This window comes from Mytilus trossulus, chromosome 5, assembly GCF_036588685.1.
Source record: "Mytilus trossulus isolate FHL-02 chromosome 5, PNRI_Mtr1.1.1.hap1, whole genome shotgun sequence".
Classification (NCBI taxonomy): domain Eukaryota; kingdom Metazoa; phylum Mollusca; class Bivalvia; order Mytilida; family Mytilidae; genus Mytilus; species Mytilus trossulus.
The window spans coordinates 63902746-63916061 of NC_086377.1; the positions used below are offsets into that span (position 1 = coordinate 63902746).

Sequence of the window (13316 nt, forward strand, 5' to 3'; positions counted from 1 at the left end):
TTGTCCCATCGGTGTATGTACGATTATTACTAACAACGTCAAAATCTTTTTGTTTTTGTTAGCCAGAATGTTGTGCAACTCGATGAACATGATTGTGAACTGTAAAACATGCAATAAATATTTTTAAATTATTTGAGATATTATATCCTATTCTGTGTGACTTTAAAACTGTTTGTATATTTTGTCTGTTATTAACAGTTGGACGGCAACCACCTTTCAGATTTTGCGAAATACTAACAGCAACAAAATTATTTTTATTCACCTGTATGAGCGTGTAAATATTATTCAGCTATAGTTTGTATGAAATAACGATATAGTCAATTAAGTGTATCTGTATTTTGCAGTCGTTGTTCATAATCTCGAAATACTTAAAAGGAGATGCGAGAATGAATTTTCAAAATGTAAAATATGAACTATATTCATCATTTAATCATCCTGTTAATCATGTATACAAAGCCTACTTTGTAATATTAAAAAGTCGAATAAGTTAAAAATCCTATATACATCCAGCTACCAAAATATTTTAAATACCTGTTCACACATGATGTACGCGGACAGATTTTCTATACCAACATATTTGGGCGATTGCCTCTCTTCACCTAGATGTACAGTACGTATTAAAAACGAATCGCTACATTTAATCAAGTTCCAAACGAACTTATATCCCTTCAGGTGCCCAAATTAGTGTATATCGTACTTTGAACTTTGTCATACAGGAAAGTAAAATAATTTTGTCGCTATATATATCTAGGTGAACGACAAAGTAAAACTACATGCCGGTTTATACGAAATGTGTATCTAAGTATTTGAGTGATTGCAAATATTTTAAACAGCACTAGACTATTTTAAAGAAAATCTAGATAGCGCTGTATTTACTGTTATTAACTATTAAGGCACGGAAATCATCGTTCTTAGTGAAGTTAAGGAAGTATGTCCAATGACTAAATGCGATACCTTTCTGTGAAAATAATTTTGTCGCTGTACTGTTAGCTAGAGGTTCTAAAGAGCCTGTATCGCTCACCTGGCTCAACTAGGGTTTTTGAATCATATATATAAAATGGCTACGAAGTAACAACACTTGATCACCACCTTATTAAGAAAAGAACATTCATGCTATGTTTGATTTCATTCAATTCAGTGGTTCTATTATGACACGACCTATTTATTGTAATTATTTTACTTCAACTTGTTCTCGTCCTGAGTATGCATAAACTATTTGCCACTGGACATTAAGCAACCAACAATCAATCAATCCATTCAGTGGTTCTCTTAAAGATGACATCTGCATGTATTTCCCATTGGGTCCTTTGTTAAACTAAGTCCCCACTGGCTCCCATCTTGGATGATGGATCGGCTACATAGAAACAACACTTGGTCAGCACCTCATAAGGAACATTCATGCAATGTTTAGATTTATTCCATTTAGTGGTTCTCTTAAAGAGGTCATTTGTATGCATTTCCCACAGGGTCGTATGTTAAACTAAGTCCCCCACTGGCGGCCATCGTTGATGATTAATCGGCTACAAACATTTGGTCAGCATCTCATAAGGAACATTCATGCCATGTTTTGTTTCATTGCAATCAGTGGTTCTATAGGAAGTTCAAAATGTAAAATGTTAACGACGACGATGGGCCAGGTGAGCTTTAAAGGATCTATCCCTAGTATTTTGCAGTCGTTGTTCATAATCTCGAAATACTTAAAAGGAGCTAGGTTTGTTTGGTTTTTTTTTGTCCATATAGTGTAGTATATATATATTTTAATAGTAAAACAGTAACAACAAATATATCAAAATTATCAAATTGAATTTATTATGTTCATTTTTACTCAACATTGAAAGCTAACAAATGATAGATATAGTTTAATCTTCACCTTGTTTAGGAATTAAAAGTTAAAACAATTATTCTTCTTGCATCTCCTAATGTACATTTTAAATTTATATAATACTTGTATATTAAAACAATAAAGTAGCACTGAAAATAATAGAGATTTTTTGAAATATTACATTATAATGTTAGTCACCAATCGCACACAGTTTACAATTATTACATTATACATTTCACTTATGCTGTAAACGATATAATTAATTAATAAATATATTACATTCTTCACAAGAGGACTAGGTCTAATAAGTTCTGTACATGTTATGAAAAAATTAAATTCATCTTCCACCTCTTTATGGCATTATACATCCTATTTTATAAAGCTGTTTTGTTGTTGACTATGGTAAATATTGGCAAAATTGATATTTTATACAAAGGAAAATATGGAAAAGATTACATGTGTTTTTATTTTTGATTTAATTTGATAGAATGAATAGCAAAATGCAACTGCATAATACGAGTTTATCTCCCATGTTTTTTTCTGTATCTGGAAGAATAAATTTTTAACAAGTTCATATATATTTCATCTTGTCAATGCTCCATTACAATGCGAAAACTATTAGACAACTATTAAAATAAAAAAAAAATAATCATAAAGAAAACAAACAACAATGTATTTCAATTATTAAAAGCCTTCAAAAGGTCCTTAATACCTCCTAATATCTTCGATGGTTTAAATTATTTTCCTTTATGAAATAATCATCAGGTTTTGAGATGAAAGTGCTAAAACAAACACCTTCCTAATTATGTGTCTTACTTTCCGTAAAAAGATTACTTTTTTCTTATTTACTAATGGGTAACATGACTGCTGTATTTCGTTGATCGTTACAGCCAGCTAAGTCTATGTAGTCTGATATTTCTTCATGAATACATTTGCCGCCATTGAAGATCAGAACAAATGTACCCCTTCTTGTTATAAATAGTTGGTGCGTCATGTGGTAAATTTTCTACCACCGAAGTCCCACAAACTTTCCATTTCGCATTTGTCTTTATAGTTTTCAAAACAATTGAAATCAGAATGGACAAGTCTGTCAATGCTCCATTACAATGCGAAAACTATTAGTCAACTATTAAAATAAAATAAACAACTAAATTAATCATTAAGAAAACAACCAACAATGTATTTCAATTATTAAAAGCCTTAAAAATGTCCTAAATACCTGCTGATATCTTTGCCTGTTTAAATTATTTTCCTTTATAAAATAATCATCAGGTTTTGAGGTGAAAGTGCTCAAACACCTTCTTAATAAAGTGTCTTATTTTCTGTAAAAAGATGCCCTTTTTCTTATTTACTAATGGGTAACATGACTGCTGTATTCCGTTGATCGTTACAGTCAGGTAAGTCTATGTAGTCTGATATTTCTTCACAAAAACTTTGCCGCCATTAAAAATTAGAACAAATGTACCCCTACTTGTTATACGTTTTACTGCCGGTCGGGAGAATATCAAGTGACCATATTTCTACATCACCCTTGGGGTATCAACTACATGTATTAAAATATACAAAATATTTAATTCACAAAATTAAATCAATTTGAAAAAGTCCCAATATTTTAATAACTTTCCTTTATAATATAACCATCATGTATTATTTTAAACTGCTCAAAAACTAAAGACTAAGTAACACTAACCCCATCTAAAACCGGGGGTGATCTCGTGTGCTTCGGAAGGGTATTCAGATCTTTAAACTGTTCTTACCCCAATTGTCTCATTTGCCTTTTCCCTTGTTTTAGGTGGCTCCGGACGTGTAGATGACCCAGCCTGGACACATTTCTCATTTTCCTCCTGCATTAAACAGTTGTAAAAATCTTTTAACATTTGTTACGGCCAGAAATCGCCTTTAAATTGTAGCCAACAAAAGACACAAATCAATACTAAAATTTAACAATATTTATTATACAAAAGTTTACAAGAAGTATTTTACAAATATTACTATTAACTTAACTGTCAAAATATGAGTCCACTCCTATATCTGTATCTGTATCCGGAAATCTTTCGGAATCCAATCTGAATATTATGTTCACTACTAAGGTCACAATCCAGTATGATGTTGTTTGTAGAATAAAAGTGTCAATCCAAATGCCGTGAATACTAATGTCTATCAATGTCTAAGTATAAGTTTAATTCTAATTAGGAGAGTTTAACTTTAGTGTCTGTATATATATATAGTTGTCACGGAAAACTCTCAAACATTCTATAAATGGAAAGTTCTAGAGAACTATAACGGAGGTTTCTGGAATAACGTAGAAGTTTAAATTACGCATCTTTTATAAGGATCATTCTAGAAAGTTCCAATCATTCTGTGATTGTTCCAGTGATTCCTAAACTGCACAGTTATAAGATTATTTAGTAAACAACTATCAGGCCATACAACACTAATTAGGCCAATATAAATAAACTTAATAATTACAATATCATTACACATTAAATATAGAAAAACACACTGAAATGTCCTTTATGTTTTCAGAGGTCTGTGCAGTAAACAGAGGTTTCCGTCAATATAAAAAAGATGTGGTATGATTGCCAATGAGACAACTATCCACAAAAGACCAAAATGACACAAACATTTTGGCAATTCCAATGATTGCTTTATATAGTCTACAACACCAGACAAAATATCTTTATTGGGATTTAGAATAGTTTTAAGTTTATTGTGTTGATATAAATTTTGAAAATATACACGCCCATCACTTCATACTGCATCGTGTTTAACATTATAAAAAAAATATATACGCAGAAATTAAACACCGGAAAGTCATCGAAATTATTTTAGTCTTTCTGGAAATGTCTTAATTTAGGTTTTATTTTTACCAGACCTTTGAATACAAAAGTACTAGTTTTTTCTTTGTGATGTATGATGTTAGCATACACAACTGTAGATAATTATGCAAAATAAGGAAGCATCTTATCATAAATCAATATGCTACCTGCTATCAAATACATGTTAAAACAACGATTTTTTTTAGTACAAAAATATGATATTCAAGATTTCAGCTTAAAACAAGGTCATTAGTGAGAATATACATGTGGTCGCTTACCTGTTTAGATAATCTTAATCTGTTTTAATACAAAACATATGATTTTCAAGATTTTGGCTTAAAACTGGAGGTGTTAATACCTGTGGTATCTTACCTGTTTAGATAATCCCGGTCATTAACGAGTTGTGTGCCTAGTAAATATCACATTGGTTCTCTGCGAGATATTCGAAAACAACAAATATGGTATCATGCAGTGTTAAACTATTCAGACATCACAATCAATTGAATTGTAGCTAAATCTGAGTATTCATCTTCGTCTTTTTGATTCGTAATGCTTTTTATATCATCATTAAAAGTCACGGACTAAGTAATTTGTAAGCTACCTGCAAAAAGTGAAATCACAAAAATACTGAACTCAGAGCAAAATCAATTTGAAAAGTCCATAATCACATGGCAAAATCAAAATACAAACAAAACGCATCAAAAACGAATGGACAAGAACTGTCATATTCCTGACTTGGTACAGGCATTTTCAAATGTAGAAAATGGTGGATTAAACCTGGTTCTTTAGCGCTAACCCTCTCACTTTAATAACAGTCTCATCAAATTCCGTTACATTTACATGATGCGTTAAATAAACAGTCACAATCAATAAAATAGTCAAAATATGGGAACATCAGTCATCATCGTATAACAATTTAACAGGACACAACAACATCTACTATTACGAACACATGGATTGATTTGAGTGTCTGACGTCAGAAAAATTATATACGTCACATAAATTTGTCGTTCAATGTGCATACAATAGTTATCAAAAGTACCTGGATAATAAACAATTTTAAATTTTACATAGGCAATGAGTGCAGACAGGGTTAAAAAATCAAAAGTATGTAAGAATAAATTACAGAAATCAAACTAGTCCAAAAGTTATACATAGAATTTATGAGAATCCAAAACTTTTAAAAGGAACAATTTAACAGGACACAAAAACCTATCCACGAACACATGGATCTACTTGAGTGTCCGACGTCAGAAAAATTATATACGTCACATAAATTTGTCGTTCAATGTGCATACAAACAATTTTAAAATTTACATAGGCAATGTACGCATACAGGGTTAAAAAATCAAAAGTATGTAAGAATAAATTACAGAAATAGACCGAGATTCAAACTAGTCCAAAAATTATACAAAGAATATATGAAAATCCAAAACTTTTTAAAGGGAACAATTTAACAGGACACAATAACATCTACTGTCTAAGAACACATGGATTGATTATATAGTCGCCACCGAAAAAAGAAAACAATGTTCAATGTTGGAATCCACATATGTGGACAATGACGCTATATTAGAAAGTATCTTATCTAAAGGCGAGGAGACATAACTTTATTGCTAAAAACATGAAACCCTGACGGGTTAAAATTCAAACATAGTACATTGTATACACAAGTGACATGAAACATAATACATTATAAATGTTTTAAACAAGTGAAGTTGATTATATATACAATTGACCAATGTGGACCTTATTTTGGCAATTCCAATGATTGCTTTATATAGTCTACAACACCAGACAAAATATATTTATTGGGATTTAGAATAGTTTTAAGTTTATAGTGTTGATATAAATTTTGAAAATATACACGCACATCACTTCATACTGCATCGTGTTTATCATTATCAAAAAAAAATATATGCAGAAATAAAACACCGGAAAGTCATCGAAATTATTTTAGTCTTTCTGGAAATGTCTTAATTTAGGTTTTATTTTTACCAGACCTTTGTATACAAAAGTACTAGTTTTTCTTTGTGATGTCATTTAACATACAATTGCTTTAATTTTCCAGCAAATGATACCTTGTTAGAATATGTGAACACGGTGACTCCCATGTCAAAATATTGATTAAAGATATTTTGCTTTACACTCAAGTTTGTAATTTACATGTTGGAAGCTTATCAGTGTTAGAGAAAAAAGATACAAAAACACTTTTATTTATTTATATGTCCAAAGCTCTTTTCTGGATACATTACATATAATAGAGACGAAAGAAAAGGAAGGCAAACGAAGAAACCAAAAGAATACCTGTCATCATGTGCAAATACATAATTGATAAGAGAATGAATAATAAGATTACAAAATATTTGTCCGATATCTTTTCTTTCCAGGTATAAAAATATGATATTCAAGATTTCAGCTCAGCAAAGGATGAGATTATCTACCTGTGGTGTTATCTTTATAAATAATCCCTATTGATATAATGATTCGTGGTATATTGCACGTATAACTATTGCGAATCAACACATGTAACCTACAATAGATCACGGTTCATGAAGTTCAAATTCAGAACAAAATGTTATATTCATCCCTTTTCAAATGAATCTGTTTACATTTTCGAATCGTAATGTTTGGGGGAAAAGTTTCGGTAAATACCAATTTTCGATTATTTGAAAATTCTTTAGAACCGCTGCCAGAAAGTACTAACAACTTATGATGTAGGAATACCAAATTTGTAGGAAAAGAGGCAACATAGAAACGTATCATATTAAATGCCTATATTGACAGTTGTTAAACTAAGGTCTCAAATTACTCGAACAAACTTAACATTTGATTGATTATACTAATGTTCTTGTCGTATAGCTATGAAAACGTTTCGGTTCTTATACATTATACATAAAACATTTCGGAACATGAAATTATTCATCATGTTTTCATTTTCAACAAAGCGAAACTTCCTGATTTATATGTCTATCCTGTTACAAAGATATTTTCAACTTAGACAAGAAGTGATAAAGTACCTGTGATTTTTGTATATAACACGTGAAGTGATAACCTGATCTTTATAATAACAAGATTTTTAGTCAACTGCATGTTCAACCTTTAACTGCTTTCCCAATGATTGGATTTTTTTTAATTTTCTCGAAAGGGCTTTTATCATATTCCCTTCTGGAAACAAATATATTAGATGGTGGAACTTTGAATATATGCAGGTTGAAAAAAAATAATGTATAATAATATTTACTTTACATTTGTATCGAATAATATCGATCATGAATAATGGTTAAATATCAATCATTTAAATCAATATAATAAGAAGATGCATCAAATAAATATCTATAAGTTCTAATTTTTAGTTACATCCACTAAAAAAAGAATAAATAACGTATGATGTAAGAATACACAACTGTAGATAATTATGCAAAATTAGGAAGCATCTTATCATAAATCAATATGATACCTGCTATCAAATACATGTTAAAACAACGATTTTTTTTTAGTACAAAAATATGATATTCAAGATTTCAGCTTAAAACAAGGTCACTAGTGAGAATATACATGTGGTCGCTTACCTGTTTAGATAATCTTAATCTGTTTTAATACAAAACTTATGATTTTCAAGATTTTGGCTTAAAACTGGAGGTGTTAATACCTGTGGTATCTTACCTGTTTAGATAATCCCGGTCATTAACGAGTTGTGTGCCTAGTATATAGCACGTTGGTTCTCATTCTATCAGACCTTTGCCTACAAAAGTACTAGCCTTTCTTTTTAATGTCATTCAACATATAATTGCTTTAATTATCTAGCAAAGGATACCTTGTAAGAATATGTGAACACGGTGACTCCCATGTCAAAATATTGATTAAAGGTATTTCGCTATACACTTAAGTTTGTAATTTACACGTTGGAAGCTTATCAGTGTAAGAGAAAAAGATATGAAAAACAACACGTTTATTGATTCATAGGTCCAAAGCTGTTAGTAGTATATATTGTGTGGCAGCAGCAAATATTTTTGCCACGTTGACAAAAATTTTGCCCCCGTCAGCAAAAATTGCATAATATATTTGTTGGATAATATCAAAATATTGATTTTTAATTTGTAAAATATAAAAGAATGTTTTTATTTTTTTTTTCACTGCATTAAACAATTTTAATGCATTACCAATCAATTTAACATTGTTGATATGCTGGATATGGAAGTAGTAAAAGTAAATTGAACATTTAAAAAAAAATTTCATTTCATTAAACAATTTAACGCATTACCAATCATTTAAATTGTTGATATGCTGGATATGGAAGTAGTAAAAGGAACATTTAAAACGATTTGAGAGCTTTAATTTGATAAAAGTTTAATTGGTAAATATAATAATTAACCCTAACCCTAACCCTAACCCTAACCCTAACCCTAACCCAAACAAAAATATCATACATTATAAATTATTATTATTATTAATAAAACATGGATGAGATAGAATCATGTGAAAATATAGCCAGACTTGATAACATATTCGATATAATATATGCAAAGTCAGTTTTTGACATTCTGAAGAAGGAAAATCAAGTGGAACACATAAGTGGAGGAAATGCATGGGATTTTTTTTATCAAGTAGAAACAGATAAAGTGTACACCGATTTTGTTAATTTAGTCAGACAATCAAATATTCCAGATAATGTGAGAGTCTACTATCAACTTACATTTTTACAATCAACAGATTGGAAAAATACTATATTGAAAACACCGCACAGAGCATCTCGCATAATAGATAAAGTTGAAAAAATGATAGATTTGGAACCTATTTTTAACAATGGAAAATGATGATTTAGATGAAAAACTTAGGAATGTATATTACAATACAGCAAATGGGGGAGCATACCTAAGTGCTGAAAAAATTTATCAAACGTTGAAGACATCAAGAGATGGAAATGTACCAAGCGTATACAAGATCAGGAAATGGATGGAAAAAATAGACGACTACAATTTACAAAAACCTGTAAAACGTAGAATTAAAAGAGTGAAAATAATTGTATCGGAACCGTATGAGCAATACGATGCTGACCTTATGGATGTATCCAACATACAGAAATATAACAATAAGACACGTTTCCTGTTGGTTGTTATCGATATTTTCACACGGTTTTTATGGATTTATCCATTAAAAAACAAGTTTGGGAAGACAGTAGCTGATGCATTTGAAAAAATCTTCAAACATGGTAAAATCCCTTTGAAGGTTTCCACAGATGCGGGAACTGAATTCAAAAACAAAGATTTGAAACGTGTGTTTAAAAAATATGACATTTACCATCATGTCTATTTAAATTCCGACAGTAGTAAAGCGTCAATAGCAGAGAGGGTCAATTTGACATTTCGGAGGATGATGTTCCGATATTTTACAAAGCATAGAACTTATAGCTATCTCAATGTTCTACAAAATTTGGTAGCAAGTTATAATGCAACGCCACATAGAAGTTTAAATAATACAGCTCCAAAAGATGTGAATGAGAAAAACAAATATGATTTGTGGGCATATATGTATATTAAAACTCCACCCAAAGAAAAACGAATCAGAGAAAAGAAAGAAACATTAAAAGTACAACGTAAAAGAGGGAAACAGTTTCATTTTAAAATCAATGACATGGTAAGACTGAGCCATTTGAAGAAACCGTTTCAAAGAGCTTATCAGCAACAGTGGACCTCCGAAATATTTAAAATATATAGACGATTTCTAATACATGGGAAAATCTTTTATAAAGTACAAGATTTTTTGGACAAGGAAGTTGTAGGCAATTTCAATTATACAGAGTTGCAGCGTGTGAAAAAGGAGGCTGACGCATTGTGGTTTGTTGAGAAAGTGCTTAAATGGCGAAGGCGGAATGGTCAACGTGAGGGTTATGTAAAATTCCAGGATTGGGATAAACGTTTTTGTCAGTGGATTCCTGAGAGAGATATTGTTGACTTATAAAATGAGCTTTTACATGGTCATTAACAGTAACAAAAATTTAGACATTTACCCACATAACAGACCACACAAATTCCGTACATATCTTCAGACGCCAATAGTGATGAAATCAAAATGGAAAGTCGCATTAGTTGATATTAAATTATCATCAAATAATGATCTATATATATATGCAAACATATGCGGTGATGTAATAGTCGATGGTAACAAACAACCCTTATTGAAGCGAATATGTTGCTGCTCTCAAACTGAATACTACCACTTTGATCAACTTGCATACATTCCAGTGGTGAAAAGTGAAATAAGAGACATTGAATTCTTTATTACTGACATGCAAGGGAGTCATGCATCATTTTTAAAAAATCCAGTGTCGATTACACTGCACTTCAGGTCGTATCCATACTTTGCATGATAATCATGGAATTGAACAATTCTCAATATGTGCTAGACCCTAGGACATGGATAATGTACTATGAAAATCTAGCGAATGACAAACATCACAATTCATATCTTAATAATTCATACAGAAGAACTATCCAGAGTGGTGGTTCCCTCACTAATTCAGCAGCTAGCTTCATGGAACCAATCACATTACCACAAAGTAAACCACATGCGCAATCACCCATTAAACTTGTAACACATGCACAGCAGCAGGTGGAAAATGCTAAGTCGGAAATTAGTCGAGCTGTGAAAAAGATAAAACGCAAACGTGGGAAGTTACAAAACAGTAATAGAAAAAGCCATAGAGGGGAGCAGAAGAAAACGAAAAAGACAAAGAAAGGAGGAAGGAAAAATAAAACAAACAGTAAGAAAGGAAGTGTACAGAGTGTGAAAAAAAGATTAAAGAATCAGCTAATTGAAAAGGATATTTTCCAGTAAAATTCAAAATGGCTAAAATAAATCCTGAAACATTTCATGAGCTGCAACCAAGTCAGTTGTCTTTATTCAATCTACCAGGTCATCAAACTGCAGTCACAAGAATCACATATGAACATATTCGACCAGCTGCAACTTTTACAAAGACATCGCCAATAGAGTTTCACATATCTGGTGGAACAGAGTATCTAGACTTAAGTAAATCAACAATGCATGTACGTCTAAGACTTAAAAGAGGAGATGGAACCATAGCAGATAGCAGTGACGTTAATTGCGGGCCTGTGAACTATGTTTTGCATGCATTATTTAATCAAATAGATGTTTTAATTCAAAATAAAATTGTCACATCTTCAACAGGATTTTACCCTTACAAAGCTTATATGCAAACTTTATTGAAATATGGGAAAGAAGCTAAAGAATCGCAGCTCTCAAGTCAATTATGGATAGACGATCATCAAGGAACATTGGATGATGCAGATTGTAACACAGGATCAAATCTTGGGCTCTACAGAAGAACAGCATACATAAAAAATGGTAAAACTGTTGATCTTGAAGGAAACATTTTCCATCCCCTGTTTTCAATGAATCGTTACATATTAAATCAAGTAGGAGTTACTGTGAAATTCTACAGATCGAGACCAGAATTTTATCTAATGTCGGTTGATGAAGATGCTGATTATTACCTTGAGATTGAAGATATGTATCTATCAATAGCAAAGATCCACGTTCACCCCGGCATTGTATATGGCCACGATTCTATACTCAGGACAGTAAACGCTAAATATCCCATTGTGCAAAATGATGTTCGCACAATTTCACTTCCAGCTGGTCAAATAAGTTTTAACTTCAACAACATATTCCAGAATAATAGACCCAATAAGGTATTGATAGCCTTTACGGGGAGTCAAAACATAGCAGGTGACTACTCACTATGTCCGTGGACATTCAAACATTGCCACCTAAGTGAAATAAATCTTAAAGTTGAGGGAGTGCCAGTTTCCGGGAATCCTGTCAGAGTAAAATTTGACTCGTCAAGTGGAGAATCATCCATTGTTGCATTTCGCAATCTATTTGAGGTTGCTGGGAAAACTCTGCAAGACTGTGGTAATGGATTAAACAGAGACAGTTTTTCTGAAGGATATGCCTTGTATGCCTTTCAACTGGAACCAATTTTTGAAGGTTTAGATTATTTAACATTGAAAAGGAATGAACGTGTCAATTTGGAATGCACATTTGATTCTCCCCTCACTGAACCAACAACTATAATCATTTATAGTGAATTTAGTGGATATTTTGAAATAACTCAAACTCGAGACATCATAATTCAAGAATGAACACTATGCAATTGGAGTGTATGATTAATTGTGATGAACTAATGAAGGATAAAATTGTTGGTATATTTGCAGCAGATCAGATACCTAAGATAGTGAGAAATCGACCCATGGGATTTATTTGTAACACTGAAAATCATTTTGAGAATGGTGCACACTGGATCGCCTTTTTCATAAATGAGGAACGAAGAGGGATATTTTTCGACAGCTTCGCACACTCTCCCGATTATTATTCACGTCACTTCTTAAAATTCTTTGAACACAATGCGATATCTCTGGAAATAAATCAAAAACGATTACAGAGTGAGAATTCATCAGTATGCGGTCAATATTGCATTTTCATCTTATCACTCTTATGTAGAGAGTATGATCTAACTAACATTCACGATTTTTTCAGTGATAATCATCAAGCAAACGACATCTTTGTTTTCAATGTGATTGGTAAAACCTATTCACACTGCATATGAAAAAGTGTTTAAAATGATGAGACACATGGTAACAATCATCATT

At 31.5% G+C, this 13316-nt stretch overlaps 2 protein-coding genes across 2 annotated transcripts; both read left to right on the forward strand.

Annotated features, from left to right (window-relative positions):
* The first annotated feature begins 9447 nt into the window (after window positions 1-9447).
* On the forward strand, window positions 9448-10602 carry LOC134718185 (uncharacterized). Its single transcript, XM_063580677.1, has one exon. It carries the CDS (start codon window positions 9448-9450, stop codon window positions 10600-10602), a length of 1155 nt encoding a protein of 384 aa, XP_063436747.1.
* An 884-nt stretch (window positions 10603-11486) lies between these two features.
* On the forward strand, window positions 11487-12809 carry LOC134718186 (uncharacterized protein F54H12.2-like). The gene has a single exon (XM_063580678.1). The coding sequence runs from the start codon at window positions 11487-11489 to the stop codon at window positions 12807-12809; it is 1323 nt and encodes a 440-aa protein (XP_063436748.1).
* The last annotated feature ends 507 nt before the right edge of the window (window positions 12810-13316 follow it).

Bases quoted from the DNA above. Each gene is read 5' to 3' on its own strand.
- LOC134718185 (XM_063580677.1), top strand. From the start codon at position 9,448: ATGGAAAATGATGATTTAGATGAAAAACTTAGGAATGTATATTACAAT.
- LOC134718186 (XM_063580678.1), top strand. From the start codon at position 11,487: ATGGCTAAAATAAATCCTGAAACATTTCATGAGCTGCAACCAAGTCAG.